The sequence below is a fragment of the Amblyomma mixtum genome, chromosome 5, assembly GCF_055824585.1.
Source record: "Amblyomma mixtum isolate Tamu chromosome 5, ASM5582458v1, whole genome shotgun sequence".
Classification (NCBI taxonomy): domain Eukaryota; kingdom Metazoa; phylum Arthropoda; class Arachnida; order Ixodida; family Ixodidae; genus Amblyomma; species Amblyomma mixtum.
The window spans coordinates 178,679,565-178,700,595 of NC_143016.1; the positions used below are offsets into that span (position 1 = coordinate 178,679,565).

At 46.2% G+C, this 21,031-nt stretch overlaps 1 protein-coding gene across 1 annotated transcript in view; it reads right to left on the reverse strand.

Moving 5' to 3' along the window:
• The window catches only part of LOC149344918 (ATP-binding cassette sub-family C member 4-like), a 72,543-nt gene that overhangs the window by 22,224 nt on the left and 29,288 nt on the right, over window positions 1-21,031 (reverse strand). Inside the window, exons 9-18 of the mRNA XM_089546406.1 lie at window positions 18,120-18,236; window positions 17,929-18,018; window positions 13,024-13,215; window positions 11,748-11,842; window positions 11,071-11,157; window positions 9,423-9,519; window positions 8,835-9,122; window positions 7,967-8,172; window positions 3,842-4,227; window positions 44-123 (exon numbers count right to left, since the gene is read on the reverse strand). Of these exons, the coding sequence (XP_089402532.1) occupies window positions 44-123; window positions 3,842-4,227; window positions 7,967-8,172; window positions 8,835-9,122; window positions 9,423-9,519; window positions 11,071-11,157; window positions 11,748-11,842; window positions 13,024-13,215; window positions 17,929-18,018; window positions 18,120-18,236 (1,638 nt within the window). The remainder of the gene's footprint in view (window positions 1-43; window positions 124-3,841; window positions 4,228-7,966; window positions 8,173-8,834; window positions 9,123-9,422; window positions 9,520-11,070; window positions 11,158-11,747; window positions 11,843-13,023; window positions 13,216-17,928; window positions 18,019-18,119; window positions 18,237-21,031) is intronic.

Below are 21,031 nucleotides of genomic sequence, written 5' to 3' on the forward strand. Positions count from 1 at the left end.
TGTTTTTGTATTTCTTTTATGGAACCATGCACCCAGTACTCACAAAGGTGATGTCCAGGCCAGTGGGTGGCAGAAGGTCGTCGATGGTACCCAAGTCCTTGGCGAAGCGGTTTTGGATTCTTCCTGCAATGTATAATTACCGATTAGTGCCATTGGCACAGAAATTGCATCGCAGCGACAGTCACCGGCATTAAAACATTTTTGTCCGGAGATCAACAAAACAGAAAAACAAAGGTATTTCCATCCGCCCCGGTTGTTCAGTGGTTAGGGAGATCGACGCGGGTTGGATCCTGGTCGCGGCGGCCGCGTTTTGACTGAGGCGAAGCGCAAGACGCCCGTGTGCTGTGAGATGCCAGTGCAGGCTAAAGAACCCCGAGTGGTCGAAATTAGGAGCCCTCCACTAAGCGTCCCTCATAGCCCATGCCGATTTGGGACGTTAAACCCCACATACCACAAGTATTTCGGACAGCGGGTGACGTTCTTTGTGGTTCTCCATCTGACATGTTTATTTTGTTCCGAGTGCATCCGTTAAGCTATTCACCCTTCTCGAAATATTTTAGCAAGCTTATGACACTGTGCTACAGATGTGACGCTTTCATTCTTTCTATGGGCAGATTCGTCACGACAGTTTACACATGGAGCTAGACAGACCCGTAGGGTTAACCATTGTTCTGCTCTGATAACTAACCGACTTCAAAGCATTAGGGCCTAACGCTATTCCTCTATGCGCCCAGTCTTGTTGTAAGATCTGATAATCGCCGGGCTTTATTGAAAACTGAGCTCGACTGTGTCCTGTTCATTGCAGTAAAGGTTATCGACACAACGTGTACCAATTAAACATCGATTTGTGTGCAGAAGTAAATTTCTTCAGAAGTTTTTCTGTTACATGAAAGCGCGTCGAGTTTCGCATGTTCCTTGAAAGTACGTGATCGCACTGTAATAGCGTCGTCGGTTACAGCGCATTCTCAGTAGTCATAGTATAACTACCACGCGGACGCTCCTTTCTTTTATTTTAATGGTTTAATATTATAATGCCCTGTGCAAGTGCAAATGGCGACCACCTCACGTCTGACACGGATGTGTGCGAATCCTGTGACGTCATCACAACTTGTCCAACTGAATGTGAGCAACTGCCTATAGTAAGGTGTCAGTTAAATTAATGCTTAGTCGCGAGAAGTTGCTCATGAAGAATAATCTGTGTCTCACAAGTCCCAACTGTGGCTGTGTTTGAAACAGCCGCTTGCTGGGGCAGTGGCACAGCGCTTAACCACTGCACCGGTACACCAGGAGTGATATCAGGACTCCCAGTGACCCATGAATGTAAAGTACAGGGTCACCAACTCCGCGCATATGGGCACCCAAGAAGGCTCTAGCGTCATACCCTTAAAGGTGCAATGAAGAGGGATCTGAACTCGTCTTTCTGCTGCGGGAACTCAATCTACACGTTCCGAGCATTCTTAGAAACTCCAAGTTATTGCGCCGATTTCCTTAATTAAATCGGATTGACGTCCGGCTCCCGCCTTTTTATTTAAATTCCCGCGTACGGTGGGCGGAGTCGACCAACGCGTGGAGTGCCTTTCAGCCAGCTCCGTGGAGGCTTGCCGCTCTACCATCGGCGGAGTAATACTTAGTAATCCGTAGTGGGAAATAGTCCGCGTGTATTTTTTATTTCTGTTGGCTTATTTTGCGGCTATATTATTTGCGAATGAAACTATTTATTCACGGAAACCTAAAAAACAAAATAAAGTGAAAGCAAAGCCTCCACGAAGCTGGCTGAAAGGCACTCCACGCGTTGGTCGACTCCGCCCACCGTACGGGGAGAATTAATAAAATAAATGCGGGAGCCGGACGTTAATCCGATTTAATTAGGGAAATCGGCCACACAGGGCAATCAGTCGAAGTTTCTAAGAATGCTCGGAACGTCTATATCGAGTTCCCGCGACAAAAAGACGAGTCCAGATTCCTTCGGCGCTACAAAAGAATCAGCAGCAACCGAAAATCACTTCAGCTTTGGTCACCATTTTTTGTTATTTAATAATTTCGTGCACCAACCGCACTGACAAACGGCATTACACCCCTGACGGAGTGCCTAAGAGTGTAGGTCAATTTTTTTCTTCGTTGTTTCGAGCCGCCACCGGATCACGATGTTGTGGTTTTGCATTCAGGCAGCCGACGGCGAAAACCGGCTGCATTAGCTTCATTTAGAGCATGAGTTCGTTAAGACAGTTGCCGAAACCATTTTCTATGCCTCCCTTATTATGCACTAACACAAGCCGTGCAAAAAAAGGAAACAAATATTTATGTTCTTCTATGCCTCCCTTATTATGCACAACCGCAAGCCGTGCAAAAACAGCAAGCATAAATATTCATATCATCAGATCTTATCAAATGGTGCGCAGCTATTTGATTAACTGTTTCATAAAACGCGGCCTGATTAAGTGCTCTACTATGCTTGATATAAAATCCAGTAAAACAGCAATTTTTCTGCAAATGCCTTTGTCTGTCCATTACTATGATAACTTTTGGGCAGTTTACAAAATCCAGCGCAGAATTAATAAAGTGTAATAATACAGTCGGATCCGGATATACCGAACTCGTAGGAAATCGCGAAGTAGTTCGATATATCGATTATTCGATATATAGAAATGGCAGTAGATAAACTTATCTGTAACCTAGAAGAAAGCACCCACTCCAGTGACACGAATCTTACACCGGCATTCTGGCAGCGCAAAGCTGGCTAGATGTTGCTAGGCCTAACGTGCTTCACATCGAAGCCGCACCGGTGGTACTTTGGAAGTAGCCACTGCCTGTCATAAGATGTCTAATCATGTTACCAGTACACTGTAAACGGAATCAGCTCATTCAAACTCATGTAAAGTTCCTATGTGCAACGCCTTCAATGGCAAAGTGAGCGATGCTTGCTAGCCAAGGGCCACCTCTGGGTTTTAGATAGATAAGCTGGCTTCGCCGCACGATAGCGTTATCGCATGGAAAGTGAGTAAAATAGGCGGAACGGAACCCTCAAGCACACCCTGCATTCACCTCGTTATGCAGTATGACAGCGCAGCGCTGCCAACAGGAGCCCAAAGCCGCGCCGCCGACACTGCTCCGCGCGTGCGAACAGTGATCGAAGAGGGCCGTCGGGAGGAGGTCTACTTGCAGCTCCGTGGCATGCAGTCCGATGTATCGAGTGTTTCGCTGAAGGCGACTTCGACAAAGGAGAGTTCGACAAAGGAGAGTTCGGCAAAGGCGAGTTCGACAAAGGCGAGTTCGGCAAAGGCGAGCCATGGTGCTATAATTCTGCTTAGAATTTTGAAGGGGCGTCTTCAGCTGACTGTTTGATATAACAATTCTGTATATCCAGGCTCGACTGTACCAAACTAAACGCAAGAAAAACCTGCATTAATGTTGCTTCGCATCCATTCGCCCCTCTGTCTCTTTATCTGTGCAGTGATCCATTTTGTGCAGCTTCTTCGCAGCATTTGCCGGATGCTGCAATTGGGTTGGCCAAGCCTTAGCCACCCCTGAACATTTCAGCGCCCTTTAGCGAATATATCTAAAAATATGCCTCACTTTGGTTTTCAACTTCACAGAAACGTCCTATGAAGTTTTCAACTCCACAAAAACATCCTACAATGAAACTTCAAGCTCAGTTAGGGTTCCACTCTACCTAGCAAAGAACGGGACGTAAAATATCTAGACTTTGTTTAGCCGTAGCTATGAAGTCCTCCATTTTAAGTAATTGAAAACAAAACTTCCGCAGCCCCCCCCCCCCCCCCCCCCCCGAAGCGTCCCAAAGGGGACTGAGTGGGAGCTATGCAGAGGTCATCCGGCAGCTCACCAATCGGGTTCGTGTCGAAGAAGTGGATGGGCGCACGGATGATGCAGCGAAACATGCGGTTGTGCAGGTTCACCGAGGCGCGCATGCACATGACGAAGAAGGCCACCGTTCGCGCCATGGAGGACAGGATGAGGCCGCCGATGATGATTGCGTACACGACCACGTTGTACGTCACCGTGTCCAGGGAAGACCACCAGTCGCTCCAGGCGGAGAGCCAGTACGCTGTTTCCCCTTGCAACGTCCCCTCAGGAGTCGCGTTCAGGATGGAAGCCACCGTCGTTGTCATTACGGTGGTCTCGGTCAGGAGCGACGCTTCCGTGGCATTCAAGAGAGAAGCAGCAGCCGCAGAGGCGTTAGCCCTTGCTGCACCCTCAGAGAGGCTAGTCCTGCGAAGCAGTATATTAGCCATGGTCGGTAGCTTTCCAACATTCGTGAGGGAAGTGCCAACTTAGAACAGATCCCTTTCCCAGCATTATAGTGCTAAACACACTGGACGAAGGGTTGTGCAGCGTCCTGGCGAGCGCCACTGAAGTAGCACTAGCTAATGCTAAAAAAAATAACAAAAGCACTGCGAATGAGGTTGCCTTAGTCGCCGTCATAAAGAGGCGCATCGCCTTTGATGTTCTTGACAAGGAGGAGGAGAAATATTTATAGAAACCAACGATATTATTGATCTCATTCGAGTGGTCGAGTTAATAGCTTCCACATTCCAGGACCCCACTGGCCATGGCTACTCGACGAACGTGCTGGACGAGCGCTTCTTGTCCCACCAGGGTATCGCCAGACAGCTGTACCTGCCACCGCTCAAACGATGTGCTAGGCGTTTTTAAGTGTTCGGCTGTGCACACAAGTCTCCCCCCCCCCCCCCCAAAAAAAAAAAAATCGAAGACTGTCGGACATTTGTCGAAGCGCCAGGGGCAGATGCTTTGATATGCTAGTGGGTACACTTTGCTATACATGCGACGCGCGGCTGGGAACCACGGTGGCTACAAAACTGGCAAAAGATAATGACACGCGTGATGTCATACACATAACATGTGTTGTGTTCGAGAGAATTCACAGCAACAGCGTGTTGAACGCCAATCTATTATAACACTTATATCGCAGGCGGTCTCATTGTGTTTCGAAAGCGCTCATACAGTTGTTCAATTGTTTTTGCCCCTACAATATGGTCGCAGGTGCGCATAAATAGCTTGCAGCTAAACTTACGTACCGGCATGGTCTTGTGGGAAATTCCAGTGCTGGATTTAAACACATGAATGGGTTTTCATCAAATGGATTAACACGTCAAATGGTCCGGTGTCGATGACGAAAACCTCAGCGCTAAAACTATCCAGCGCCCTGTACAACACTGTCCTCACTGTTCAGGCTACAATTACAGTGCATTACCTTTGACGTGAGAGCCCTTGGTCAAACCAATCGACGGTGATGTTTTTACCTCAGAGAAGCTCTCGTTTATAGTTTTCGTGTCAGCGCAGTTAGGAGTATGGGGACGGAATGCTTTCACTGATCAAAATAAACTTGCAGCCCAATTCTAATGATTTCTTTTCAGTAGCCGCGTAAAGCGATTTTTGTTTTCTCAGCAATACTATGCATACAAACATCCCAAACACACCAAGGTGTCGAACGCCCCCTTGCGCAACCAATGTCGGGAGTGAGTTCTGGGTAAAGGAGTGTCGCCCTACCGCACCTACTGATGTTAAAAATGTACAACACTATAGCCAAACGGGCGAGTTGGTGGTACATATTGAATGCCAACAGCGCAAACGACACAGACAAAGTAGAAGAAAACACAGGACAAGCGCTGACTCACAACTGAAATTTTATTCAAGGAAAGTAATACATTTTATAGAAAAAGTGGCCAACTTATCAGCTAGTAAACACAACCCATGTTTCTACGTGGCATCAAGGTATGCAACCTCACTGTCATATAATGAAATAGATGGCTTACTGATGCATAACCTTGTTTTTTCCTCATGTGATATGCTTCCATAATCTCACGTGTCAATCGGACGGGTGTTTGTAGAGGATATCACAGTAAGGCAATGAAGGAAAACAAGATTGGCAGTCTCGAACATGGTCAACTAGATTATTAGATTTGTTAGCTTCCAGATTATTTGCATGCTCTTTCAAACGTGTATTGATGCAACGCCCCGTCTGCCCGATATATACTTGTCCGCATGACATTGGGATTTTGTAAACTACCTCTTCTGCGCATGGCACATACATTGCCTCGTGCTTAACCCCACAAGTTGTTTCAGATTCTTTTCGCTGCTCAGCCTTTTTTTCCAAAACAGCACAAACCCTTTTAAGTTTCTTGGGTGCGGAAAAAACCACCCCTACGCCATACCGTTTTGCCACATTTTTAAGATTATGTGACAGGCGATGTACACAAGGGAGAATGGCAAACTTTTTTCTTTCCTTCTCTTTTCCCGGACAAGGCACCAAATATGGATTCTTAAGCTTTCTGGCTACCTTGTTACAGCCCAATAACATAACACCATCCGGGTATCCAGCTTCCTTTAACCTTTTAACTTGTTCATTGAAGCTATTGGTTGCCATATGGATACAAGATTTTGATAATGAGGACGAAAGAGATGAGACAACAATTCCTGTTTTAACTGTTTTCGAATGATGCGATTTATAATTTAACAGCGGTTTTCCCATCCTTGGATGATATTCCCAACAGACGTGTCCCATCTCCACCTTCAAACTCAGATCTAAAAATTCTAGCTTGCTACCGACCGTGACCTCAGTGGTAAACTCTAGACCTAAAGCATTTTCTTTAAATACTTACCGTCCCATTAAACTGTATACCCAAAAAGCGGGTGTTTGCATTGGATCTAGAGTGGCACCAGTGATTAGCGATACTTTTTTGTCCTTTGTTGATCGTGTCATCCAGGAAAATTTGTCTGGAATGGCGTCACGCATTTTTCGTTACGTCAATGACTTCTTAATTTTTGCAGAAAAAACTAACTTTTCTAGGCGCATGACTGATGTACTAAAGGTATTTAAAGAAAATGCATTAGGTCTAGAGTTTACCACTGAGGTCATGGTCGGTAGCAAGCTACAATTTTTAGATCTGAGTTTGAAGGTGGAGATGGGACACGTCTTTTTGGGAATATCGTCCAAGGATGGGAAAACCGCTGTTAAATTATAAATCGCATCATTCGAAAACAGTTAAAACAGGAATTGTTGTCTCATCTCTTTCGTCCTCATTATCAAAATCTTGTATCCATATGGCAACCAATAGCTTCAATGAACAAGTTAAAAGGTTAAAGGAAGCTGGATACCCGGATGGTGTTATGTTATTGGGCTGTAACAGGGTAGCCAGAAAGCTTAAGAATCCATATTTGGTGCCTTGTCCGGGAAAAGAGAAGGAAAGAAAAAAGTTTGCCATTCTCCCTTATGTACATCGCCTGTCACATAATCTTAAAAATGTGGCAAAACGGTATGGCGTAGGCGTGGTTTTTTCCGCACCCAAGAAACTTAAAAGGGTTTGTGCTGTTTTGGAAAAAAAGGCTGAGCAACGAAAAGAATCTGAAACAACTTGTGGGGTTAAGCACGAGGCAATGTATGTGCCATGCGCAGAAGAGGTAGTTTACAAAATCCCAATGTCATGCGGACAAGTATATATCGGGCAGACGGGGCGTTGCATCAATACACGTTTGAAAGAGCAAGCAAATAATCTGGAAGCTAACAAATCTAATAATCTAGTTGACCATGTTCGAGACTGCCAATCTTGTTTTCCTTCATTGCCTTACTGTGATATCCTCTACAAACACCCGTCCCGATTGACACGTGAGATTATGGAAGCATATCACATGAGGAAAAAAACAAGGTTATGCATCAGTAAGCCATCTATTTCATTATATGACAGTGAGGTTGCATACCTTGATGCCACGTAGAAACATGGGTTGTGTTTATTAGCTGATAAGTTGGCCACTTTTTCTATAAAATGTATCACTTTCCTTGAATAAAATTTCAGTTGTGAGTCAACGCTTGTCCTGTGTTTTCTTCTACTTTGTCTGTGTCGTTTGCGCTGTTGGCATTCAATTTTAAAAATGTAGCATAAGGTACGTAACTCTAAACAATAGAAAGCGATATATGTGCCAGCACCCGTACCAGTAGGTGAGCCAGAAGTCGCTGCCGTTGAAGATGGCCTGCGCCAGGATGCTGCTGACAAAGAGCAGCGGCATGAGGAAAGGCCCAGCGCCTGCCCGCATGTAGCTCCAGTAGACGCGGCCCTTGACCGAGCCCGTGCTGCGAGTCTCCTCCGTCTCCACGGGCTGCTTGGCCGCCGCCTCGCCGCCCTTTAGATCGGACATGCTCTGCGCCACGGACAGGCGAATCTCAGGCTCACGATTCCAAAACGGAAGCGTTCACACCACGACGCTGCGGGTCTGAGCCCGTGTCCTTTGCTGCTGTGTGCACCGCATCCCATGTCACTCGACACTATGAACACGCTCCATCTGTCCGTGATGGTTAACTTTAGCAAAGTTATTAGGGGCTTTTAGCTTAGCAGAGTCGTACTAGCGTGGACGTATGTCGGTCCGCCAAACGCCTCATGAGCACGCGTAATCGCAGGAGTGGTGCCAGGCGGGGCCACTCTGGCTGCGCTGCATTTGTCAGGTAAACAGGTATACGTCTGCGCTACTGCGTCTCCGTCATGCTAAAAGCCCCTATTGGCCTATTCGCTTAAAGTTGATTAGACGTGCATAGTCTGAAAGTTGCAATTCCGTACACCGAAACTGGAAAGCATTTTTCTCCATGCCCAATATGTCTGAGCGGTAATCACGCGATATAGAATATTTTGTGCTTGGGTAGAGAGGTTTCTTAAAGCAACGGCGTGCACCCAACGCGCGTCCTAACCTTATCTATTATTTATCACTACCATGATCTTTTCTTTCTACTGTATGGCATAAGTTTATGCTGGTCTTTACTGCGCTTTCGCGCGCCTTCACTTGCTTTTACAGAGCTCGCATCGCCCCACCTGGTAGATGTCGGAGCGGGCGTCGTCGTACGAGCCGGCCAGCGAGAGGTTGGACTCGTAGAAGGCGCCCGGCGATGCGGCGTCCAGCGCCTCACTGCCCACGGGCGCTGCGTACACCTCTTCGACCAAGGGGCTTCCGTCGAATGGGTCGACGCCGTGCGAACCCCGCCGGGACTCCAGCATGGCCTCGGCGTTCGCCGGCATCGCCGGCTTCTCCTCGAGCAACGAGACGAAGTCGATGCCCGCGTTCATCAGTTGCCGGTAGCTGCCAAGGCCCAGCATCTTGCCCTGAGCGCACGTTCACAGCAACGCACCGAGGAGAAGGCTTAAGAGGGCGTCAACGTACTTTAGAAGCTCTAACAAAGTAGCTAGCTTATCGACGTCTGTGCTGCTTATTAAGTGAGCATGTAGTACTCTGTGGGAAGTTCCCTGCCACGCACCGGGCCCAAGCTTTGTGTCTTTGAGGGGAAATGCGAGTAGTCACAACTACGAAATGCTAAAGGTTTTCAAATGTTATTTGTTCCGTCGAGCACAGTATCATGAACAACACATTGTACCCGGCCTAAAATTACACTCTGTAGTCTTTACCTCTCTGAGGACGAGTATGTGGTTCGCAGACTTGAGGAACTGCAGCTGATGCGTGCAGAGGATGACGATCTTGTTCTTGAGGTAGCCCCGGATGCACCTGTGATAGAGAGCCAATTTTTCACACATATATTTTTAGGAGCACCGTGGAAATTTTTCAAAGGATTTCGGCAGCGGTGTGCGCTTGCTGCCTCCCAAGGCAGCGTGTCGCGTCCATTTTTTGTGGGTTGCAATATTGAATTTCTAGAAATGCATTACAGCACCTAGAGTACACACATCCTCCCTCGAAGTAATAGGTGCCCCTTGAACAAGTAAGCCAGACATGTATCGCCCTAACTTTTATTCCTCGGCAAAGTTTCTATGCGGACTTATTGTTCCATTGTTAACTAGAATCGCGTGTGAGGACACGAATGAAAGACGCCGTTTGTTCCGTGTCGTCCATTCGCTCTTCTTCACTGATCTTAAAATCTCCTCTACTTATTTCAAGTACAGGCTGGTCTCACCTTTGAACAGCCTACCTGGCAGCTTGCAGTAAATTAATAGCTAGGGCGGGAAACAACGCTCATAGGTGAAGAACAAGGAAAAATCCTGTCAAGCAAACGTAATGTGTGAAGAAAAGTTTCTTTATGTGGGGTGTTTATGAAATGTTTTTTCGGGAGTGTTTTACTTGCCGCTACGGCTTGGCGCCAAATGCCAGAAATATATGATGCAATGGCATCATTTTCACTGTTTTTTTATTCGTGAGCAGTCGTACTCTCATTTTCCTCATATTTCCTGTATTCTATTTACCTCAAAAACGCTAAACAGAGCCCTAAAATTAGGAGTGAGGCTACAAGGAAATAAGCCCGTAAGAAAGCCCGTAAATTCACGTGACTCCGGTATAGCGAAGGGCATTTGTATGCAATTTCAAACCTAAAACATTTATAAATTTAAAAAAAATAGCTAGCTACTAAACCAAATGCGAGAAATCTGCCGATGTACTTTTCAACTTTGTTAGCATTCGTTATAAGGCACTGGTTCCACTGTCCGTAGAAGTCATAAAAAAAACGCACAATATTATTACAGATGTTCTTCATCTGTGCTCTCTGGAATGTGGTCTCATGTTCTGTAAATCGCTATTCTAAGTACATGTCTAATGAGAACTCCTGATCATCATCGTCGTCAGCCTAACTATGCCTACTGCAGGACGAAGACCTCTCCCATATATCTTCAATTAACCTTCTCCTCTGCCAGCTGCCCCCACCATATCCCCGCAAACTTCCTACTTTCATCGCACCTCTCTGCCGCTCTCTGCTCCGCTTTCCTTCTCTTAACGGAATCGGCCATCTTGCCTTCGCATCACATGTAGTGCCCATGCCCGTTTCTTCTTGATTTCGACTGCATTGTCATTCACTTGTGTTTGCTGCCTGATCCACTCTGCTCACTTTCTGCCCCTAAATGTTACACCTACCGTTTTGCTTTCCATAGCTTTCTGAGTTGCCTCGATTTCAGTTCAACTCTTAACTCCGGAACAACGTCGCAATGAGCAATGTTGCAGTCATAACGTGAAGCGTGGAACTTCGGGCACTTTCTCCGTCCAAGTTTGCTTGCTTCGTTTTAATTTAATTTTCTCGAGAAGTATCCGTAACTGACCGAAGGCAGTGAGACTCACACTTCGAACAGGTGCTTTGCGACGGCCGTGTCTACCGCGCTCAGGGGATCGTCCAACAGGTAGATGTCAGCATCGTAGTACAACGCCCTAGACAAAAAGTGAAGTAATTGAAAGAGACAAACGCCATCAGCAATCTATTTGCACCGACAGTAGTTTTAAGCCAGTTCATTTTCAACTGTGGTTCTTCAGGACATTAATTCATTTGTTTGGTTTGGTTCGGTTTACGGGATTACGGGGTCCCAAAGCGACTCAGGCTATGAGAGACGCCGTAGTGAAGGGCTCGGGAAATTTCGACCACCTGAGGTTTTTTTAACGTGCACTGACATCGCACAGTACACGTGCCTCGAATTTCACCTCCATCGAAATTCGAACGCCGCGGCCGGGATCGAACCGGCGTCCTTCTGGTCAGCAGCCGAGACCACTGAGCCACCGCGGCGGCATTAATTCCTTGGTGAACGCCACAAGAGCGACTCGACGCCTACTGCAGCGTTTAAATGTAGTTTAACCTCTTCTTTCTCACTCTCCCTAGCTTTCATTCTATAAAGAAATCAATAAGCTGCACATACCGCAACAAACGTACTGCACAGCTTACAAGTATATTGAGTAATGTATACAGTATAATGTCTACTGTGATACACAGATCGTCACAGTGGTAACACCTCCGGCGAGATAAGTACCTGGCCAGGTTGACCCTTGCTTTCTGTCCTCCGCTGAGAGAGACCCCCCTGTCGCCTACCAGGGTGCGGTCTCCGTACGGCAGCAACGTCAGATCCTGCGCACGATAATGAGATGTGAGGCACACGCTGAACGCCCAAACCTTATTAGCACCGCTACTTTAAATGTCATGGACAAATCTGCCTGTTTCCACTTTCTATGTTATGTAACACAGAGTACTGTTTCGGCATCGTCTTGAGGAAAGCTTGCATTCCTGTGCCAGTATTTGTCTCCATCAGCGACAAATAGAATCCCGCACGCACAGCAGTCTTCGGCCAATCTGTACTAAACGACAGGCACGCATTTTATTTGTACACAAGTAAAAGTTTAGCATGCGTGGTTAACAGCGCAAAAAAAGTAACAAGGAAGAAGGAAGAGAATAGACGACGAGTGCTAGCATTCGGCGCACATATCACAATAGTCTAACCTAATGGGATGCCGACACGCAAAAGCAGTGCTTTTATTTAATCAGCGGACAAAAAGGCTGCAAATGTAAAACAGTGTACACCTCACAAGAAGCGTCGCGTTCAGCATTAGAACAGAAGAGCACCATTAAGCACCTTTTTAAAGGGAAACTGCATAGATTTTAGAAATCAACGAGCTTAAGAGGGTCGAATGTGTGAAATCTGCAGGTAAAGCATGCGAAGTCTTTTTGGGCTAGCACTTGAAATAGTGAAGTAATCGCCGATTAAAATCCGGATGCCCTTAAAGCTTCTCCGCAGCGCACAACGCCAACTGGGAGGGAACATAATGACGTCATCGAAGGTATCTGTACATTTCCAACGCACAAACGCCTGCTTTCAAAGAAAAAACCAACACCACCGAAGGCGAACCCTGCCGAAAGTTGTTAGGCAGCGTCTGACGAGTCAGGGCAGGGTGTGGCTGACGACAGCGGTACTTTGAATTCATGCCTTCCGTGACGTCATGCTGAGTTTCTCTGCACTCCTCTGTTGAACTCAGGAGAAGCGCAAAATTCAATCGTCGATAATGTCACTATTTCAAATGCTAGTTCAAAAACACTTACAGCCTATGTAGATTTGAATCCTTGAATATCGCGAAATTGTCAAAAAAAAGTGCTGCAGTTGCCCTTTAAAGAAAAAAAAAACGAAGAGTTACAGGCCTACATTAACCGCGAACAAGCGAACATCGCTCTAGTGAAACATCTAGCATGAAGCATGAGCCGTGCTTAGCACACACTTCCCACGCACACACAGAGGAAGGAAAAACACAAGCACGCACCCTCTCCATGGCCGCGGCGTAAATGACCTTCCTGTAGCGCTCCCTGTCGTAGGGACTGTCGAATACCACGTTGCTCCTCACGCTGCCCGTGAACATCCACGGCTCCTGCGAAGCGTACGCGATGCGGCCCAGCGCCTTGGCGCTGCCGCCCGTCAGCCGGAGTTCGCCCAGGATGGCCATCAGTAGAGACGTCTGCACGGGAACCACGAGTTCGGACACGAGATGAAAAACACACTTTACGGGTGGTGCGCTGTCTGTCGTCGGCCCATGTATCTTTTGCGCCGCGTCCGCGTAGACAATACATGTTCTTGTCTGATACAAACATGGAATCAATCACTCAATAAAGACTGCTAGATGCAAGATAATGCTATTAAGTCTTCATTGCGAGCATTTACTTATGAAATCAAGAACGTATGTATCGCTACTCTCGCTGAAGCAACGCTCTTATTTCAAAGCGAAAGAAAGCAAAAAAAGCGGGATTAAAGCTAAGAAGTAAATAAAAAGAAACCTGCCGTGTTTCAGTGATTATTACTTCTTAGAGTTTGGAAAATAGTATCTCAAATATATGCGGCAAAGAACGGGCGGACGCCACAAGCGCCGACTGGCAGCTGAGTGTTTCTTGAGAAAACGTAGGGTAAGTATGCGACGCCAGAAAAACACGCACACAGGAAATAACAAAGCAGAAGGAATCAGACAGGTACACATACGCCAACTCTTTTTCGTGCAGGACACAGGATACGTCACTGACGCACGTGTGTTTATTAATGTAGGTATGGCAGACTTCCGAAACTTAGCACTAAACCTGATTATAATGCCTAAACAAAATTGGAATTTTGCCTAAAGACCACCTGAGAAAAGTGGGATTGTTGCAGGCTGCTTGGACTCAACATTGTACCAGTCATGTCGTGACTAAGTCACAGTTTCGAAGAAAAAGTTACCTAAATAAGGCCTGTTTTCCAAAGAATGTCTCGTCTCTTGCCTCCGATGAGGTACTTAAAAAAAGTGAAGGATGCCAATAGCCCTTCACCTACGACTGCGAAAAATAAAAAGTTAGCACTCCTCGCTTTGTCCTTCACTTTTAAAATCACCTCAAACATGTGGGTGACGCGTATGGCACTAATGTGGCATTTTCAGGGCCCAAAAATGTTGGCAGAATATGCACCATAGTCGACAAGCCTTCCAATAGCATTGTGCGAGATAAAGCGAAACGGTGTTCGGTGGAGCACCAAACTCTGTACGTCGCTTGTGAAAAACCAGTTATTTACAATATTCCGCTCTCCTGCGGCTAGACATCCAATGAGCAAACACGTTGATGCCTGAATGTGCGCTCGCAGAAACACATGTGGTCTTCGGGCAAAATTGCATCTGCATATTTAGCGAACCAATGCCATTAAACGCTGGTTAAACGCTGGTTAAACGCTGGTTAAACGCTAATTTGTGAGTCAGCGCTTGATGTGTCCTTTCTAGGGGTGTGCGAATATTCGAAATTTTCGAATATAATTCGAATATTATATTTTTAGTATTCGTATTCGATTCGAAATCCAAGTATTCGTGTTGTCTCGAATATTCGACCCGACGCGAATATTCGTATCTAGCCGAATATTCATTGTGAGCACCGGCGTTCATTTAGGTCCGCAAGCCCTATCGACAAAGACATAACAAGGCGGCGCCCAGAGCAATGCGCATGGACCTCCAAGGGCCATGGCGTAGCTGACTGCGCTGGTGAGGTTCTTTGTGGCTATACCTGCGAAGCTGGTGTAGTCAGAGCTGTGCACGAAGTACCTCGCAATACGTGCCAGTTCAGTGCCAAGTGAGAGGGCATTTTCTGTGGCTGGAGGAGTCGTTTCAGCCAGAAGGGAACTACTTCTGCCTGACCATGCGGAGCAGCGGGTTTTCCTTCACAACCTTTTATGTTCATCCCAGCAACGCGCGTTCGTGCTGATGGCAAGCTAGCCTTAATCAATGCTGTGTACCAGCCATCTTCTCTGATATTTCCACTCTTCTAAGAATAATGTTCGAGTCTGATAATTCTTGTGCAGCCACACACACCTTCTGTGTTCATTTAATCATCGATAGTTTAACTGTGATGTTCTTGGGCGCTCAAATAAATGTTTTGTAGTGGCTAAATGCATCTGTCCTTGATTATTCGATATTCGATTCGATATTCGGAATTAAGTATTCGTATTCGGTTCGTATTCGAAGAATTTGATATTCGCACACCCCTAGTCCTTTCTATGCTTTTCCGTTTTCGCTGCTATTTTCCACACTGCTTTGCCACCTGCGCAACTCAACAGTCCGTATTATTTTTTGGGATAAGAATTTATGCACAAGCAAATATTGAGTCAAGAGAATAAAATAGGGACATTTGCGCAGTCTATTCTTTTTTTTCTCTGTCTTTTATTTCGTTTTAACTTATTTATTTCTATGTTTTGGTCTCTCTTCCTCTATAAGCATTATTTTGTGTCACACATTGGATGTAGAAACACCATGCCACTTTCGTCACCCTTCTAGCTGTCTTATATTAATTTTCTCGCGGTTTTCATCAAATATTGTTATTTCTTGATATTTACATTAAAATTTTCGACCATATTAGAAATATTTTCTTGACTACTCTCACAGAATTTCACTATTATATCTTCAACAAAACTGTTTCCTAATATATATATTTCCTACACACCTTGGTCTGCTCATGACCCGAAAGACGCGGGTTCGATCCCAGCCGCGGCGGTCGTGTTTCGATTGAAGCGAAATACCAGAAGTCTGTGTTTATATGTTAAAGATCCCAGGTGGAGCTCTCGTCTACGGCATCGCTCATAGCCCGAGTGCCTTTGGGACGTTAATCACCATAAACCAAACCAAACCTTGTGAAAAGGCTGCAGAATTAAGAAAATTTGATCGAAAGAAGCTGGCTCAACGTCTATTGCGTTCCTGCTGGTGTGCTGGAGGTCAAGACATTCTTAGAGTTTGTTTTTTTTCGCAAAGCGCAAACTTTGGCTGGCTTTAAATTCTTTACAATGCAGTCTCCGTGGACACATCTGTAGTGAGGAGAAATTTTCATAAAACAAATTTGAAATTCACAATCTTTAAAAACAAAGAATGCCTTGACTATACACTTTGATCCTAGAAGTGCAACCTAACCAAGGAGGTCAAAATCGATTAAGCAGTAATAAAGAAATCTCTTCCGTAAGCTGAGTATTTAGGCAGGAACCCGTAACAGAGAAAAATTCCCGTTGCTCGGGCGCATCCCCGCAATGCACAGCCGCCGTGGTTCACAAAATAATGCTTTTAGAGAGAAACGTCTACTTCACGACCAACGCTGCAAAAGCCTATTCAACGCTGAAGCCTTGACCTTGAATAAATGAATTTCAAAAATAAACTTTGTCGCTACTGGAATAAAGTGCGATAAAAGGTGCTACCTGCTACATGCTATACATGCATGGCAAGCACGTCATATGCAACCTGTTCCCGAACATTTCAAGGTACCGTTGTCAGCTATTTTGTGACCACCAAACTAAGGCATACAAATACCAGAGCATTTTGTTCGTTCGACGAAGTGCTTTTAGGTGTCAGCGCAAAACTTTTCCTTCACTTTGAGGAAGTCGTATGTTATGTGACCACGGCCGTGTTTATTGAAGGCTGCCCGACGTTGAGGTCGGCGGAGCGGAGGCGGCAGCATATACGGCCGAGGCTAAGGTCTCGAGTGTTCCAACCAGAAGTGCTGAAGGGAACTTAAGTCACCTTCGGCACTTCGCCGACGCTGGCAGCGAGGGTAGATATGAATTTTAAGCTCTTTCAGCTGGTTGAACTTCTCTCGAGGTGTTAATTAGCACTACCGTATATGTTGGTACCTTTTTAGCTTTCAAAGTTCACGAAAACGTTATTTCTCCTGCCAACCGCTCATAAAAACACAATCGCTGCACTGCTGGGTCCCTGTCTCCGTTGCTTCGTCCTCAGCATGTCGTTTCTTAGCCTCAAGTCGCCGCTTTTCCCCGCGTCATTTTTCACTGTGTGCGGGCGGCTTGCGGAGTTTTCTTGCTTGGCACTGTACCCAAGGTCAAGCGACGGTACTCAGTAAGGACTCCAAGTACTTGGCTGGTCTTCATTTCAGAGCAAACAATCGTGTTACACAGTGCAGGTGTCATTAATGCGCTGTTATCACGCTGCGAACAGTCCCAATTGAGGGTTTACCTGTTATCATAAGAGCGCACCATAGAAACGAAGGATGCGGTTCTCGCGGTCGAAGTTGTACGTTAAATACGCTCCACACGTACGGCCCTCGCTTTGCGTCCAGCGCGCTCTCTTTCGCTAACCCTAGTCCCCTCAGATCGTCCGCGTAGAGGAGTGTTCTCGTGGAAGTCTCCTTCAGCGGCTATCGCTGCGCTTGGAGCCTCCACATATCGCACACACAGCCGTACTAAAATGACGAGGCATGTAAACAGCGGGAGCTGGGGGTTCATAAACATGTTGCACGCATATCCCAGAGTATCCTTCAGTGACGTCAGTGAAAGAAACCGTTCTCGCTACTTCCGTCACAAGATCACTCCGCCGTCGGGTCGCATACTCGGCTCTCCGGTGCCTCCTCTGGCTGGGGTACGGAGGTCGGCCCTGACGTTCGCGCTCCAGGACGGAGTACCGAAACGGCCAATCGAAGGTGCCCTTAATACACCCGAAGTACTCATATCCCCCCCCCCCCCCCCGGCTTAACGGTGGCCGTTATATTCTGCTATCTATAGAAAATATTCAATAAGACAAAACACTTGCAGATTTCGCTCCGCAAAGGCAATGTATATGTGTTTTTTTTTTCGAGAATTCCTGTCCTTAACATGCAATAGTCGTACGCGGCAGCATATCGCGACCTGCCGATTTTTATACGCTTAACCTGGAGACAGCTCTACAACGGCTTACCTTGCCGCAGCCCACAGGACCGACGACGACCAACAGCTCCCCCGGCTTAACGGTGGCCGTTATATTCTGCAGGGTAGGTTCGGCGGAGTCCTGTCGGGTACGGACCAAGGCGAAAAAGTTGGGAGTTGCTGCGCTTAAGTCCCTCGCTTTTCGCTTGTGCGAACTTCAATTCATTCGTGAAATCAGCGAACCTTTGTCCAAGACGCCGAGGCATTTTGCAGCTCCACGCGGCAGTTGTGAATCTTGGGCCGCAGCTTGGAGCCGCCCAGTGCCCCGGTCTGCTCCTGCTCTTCGAGGAGAAGGAATTTCTGCGAAAGGAGAAAAAGAACCGTGAGCGTGACAACCGAGGGGCACATCAGTTGAAAATTTGACCGTGCAGCGATCGAGGCAGTGCTCTGGCCACTCGAAGGAGTGAAAGTCAAGTAACGGAAAAGGCACGATACCGCATCGGATGAGACTTCAGTGCGATACTGCGGCTGACTGCAGAAGTTTCTTTAAAATTCGACAGATAATCCCCGGACTTTGACAGTGAAGTCTATAAACTTCTCACAGACAATCCTATAGACTAGTCTATAGAAATTACAAATCCCATGGAAAGTGTCTAGGCAATCTATGAGTTTAGGGACATTCATTCTTACTAGACTTTTATCTATAGACGCTCTATAAACCATGAATAAAGAAAAGGAGAATGCCCATAGGAGGGCAACCGAGTTTATAACAAGTCTGCAGAAAGCCTATAGACCATCTCAATAACGGCCACGCGATCTCTAGGAACGACCTTTCAGCGGCTGAATGATAACTGTGGCATTCAGAGTGGCTGAGTATGTAGTGCACAATATATTATGGACATACTATAACCATGTCAGGCGGTTTTTCTTGCCACCCTATGCGCCTGGCAGTGAAAATTTTCGTCAGAAAAGGCTTGCATTAGTGGCGCACAGCGTACGTGGTGCGCAGCAGGGTGCTCGCAGCTCCATCGATAGAGCACCAGGCGCGATACGGCGACAGCTGTTATTCACCCACAGGGGCCTCGGGGAGCACGAATGGCGTGACCAATGTGCGTTGGTTTCTTACGATAGTTCGTTTTTTATTTTTATTTCAATCTTCACCTCTTCTTCTCGTGCTGGTTTGCGCGCACCCTTGATTTATACGCAGTTACCTAAGGAAGTAAAGCGGTTGCAAGTAATGTTCCCCAGCAGCATAGCGTTTATTGTGTACTCAAGTCTCCGCAGCACTTCGCCACATCACCATGTAATAGAACCGTACTCGTTGCTGAACATGAGCTTGAAATAAATATGTACGGTTGCTCATTGGAGTAGTAAGTTTGAGGCTAATATTTAGATTTTTTAACAACATCCGTGTACCGTTGACGCACTCGACCAACCTGAGCGCCTGCAGATGTTAATATATTTTCGTTATTGTCCAGCGACATCTTGGTCTAAATTTACAATGCACACGTCAGAAAAAAAAATCGCACTTCGTTGCACGGGTTTGCTATGATGCAGTAGTAATTAAGTTCTATTATATGACTTCATTGCTGGTATTCACCGTTACAAGAATATGCGTTCGTCCCCAGCATAGTTGGTGGGCAGAATCCCCGCGGACCTCATCTTTTTATGCCCGGCTCTACAGGTGTGGAAATTAATTTGCCATTACAGAATCGAATACAAATAGTGTCGCTTAAAACCAAATCAAACACGAATCAAATAATAGAACCGATTCGAATACCTATCGAATATATTTACGAATATATCGCTACTTGTGAGAATAATCGTTCAAAACGAATAATCATGCGATATCACTAAGCACTCGTGGTTAGGCTGCGCTGCAGTGCTATAACTCATGAATTTATAGCTGTAGGTCTCAAAAGACACAACACCGATTTCTATTAGGGCCAGTACGCAGCTTTAAGTCAGTGTATCAACATATTGTTACTAGTAGGGCTTAAATCAGAACCGAACATCATGCGCCTCTACCTCATTCTCTACCTCATCTTCTGTGTTGTCGTCTACGCCGATCACGCAGAAGAGGCATCGCCGCTTCATGTAAGTCACAGTATATTTGACCTTCATGCACGCATAACAAAATTACTATTGGCTGATGATTACGACAGTAAATAAGGTAGCAAAACGTTTCAGCAGATGAAAGGGGTGAGAACTACGTATGAGCCATGGCCTACGAGATCGGGTTTGCTGAACTCCTAAATACTACCACGCCTCCCACCTTGAAGGCCACATATCAGCATTATTAACGCCGCCACACGAACGGACCACGTCGCGGAGCCGAAACCTCCACCCTGCACAAACCGATCGCGGCAGCATACAGTGCGGTGTCGGAGTGCACCTTCTTTTTGAAACAGTCGAAGAAAACTAGTGTCCCTTACTCCAAATCCGGGCCAAGTATTCGAAAATTCGAGAAGTTGACAGTACACTCGATTCTTTTAACATAATTTCGGTCTTGCACTACTTCATTTGTTCAGCAAATCGAATCGGAGGGTAGTCGATTCGCTATTCGAAAACTTGGAATATTCAAATGAGTATCTGGGTCCAAAATCGACCCTGGCGGCCGCGTTTGGATGGAGGCGAAACACAAAAGGCGCCCGTGCGCTGTGCGATGTCAGTGGCCGTTAAAAATCCTCAGGTGGTCGATATTACTCCGGAGACCTCCACTACGGCACGTCTTCATTTCATCTTTCACTCCCTCCTTTGTCCCTTCCCTTACGGCGCGGTTGGGGTGTCCACCGAGATATGTGAGAGAGTTACTGCATTATTTTCTTTTCTCAAAAACCAATTTTCTATTTTTTTTTTTTTCAAAATGACGTACATGATGATGATGGGACAAAACATAGACGTGGCTCGTGCAGTAGTCTCTCTCTGGCGCGAAGAAATGGACGCAGCGCTGCGTTTAACGAGGGTGGGAAGGCTGATGGAGTAAAGTAATGGGAGGGGCGCAGTGATTCGCACACCCTTAGCAATGGTCTCAAATATCCGCTTTCCAATTATTCAATCTTAATTTTCGTTGATAGCTTCCATGAATGGGTCATTCCAAAAATAGTCTACATTCAGTATTTCTACCGTTCTTTACAAGTGAATGGACAGATGTT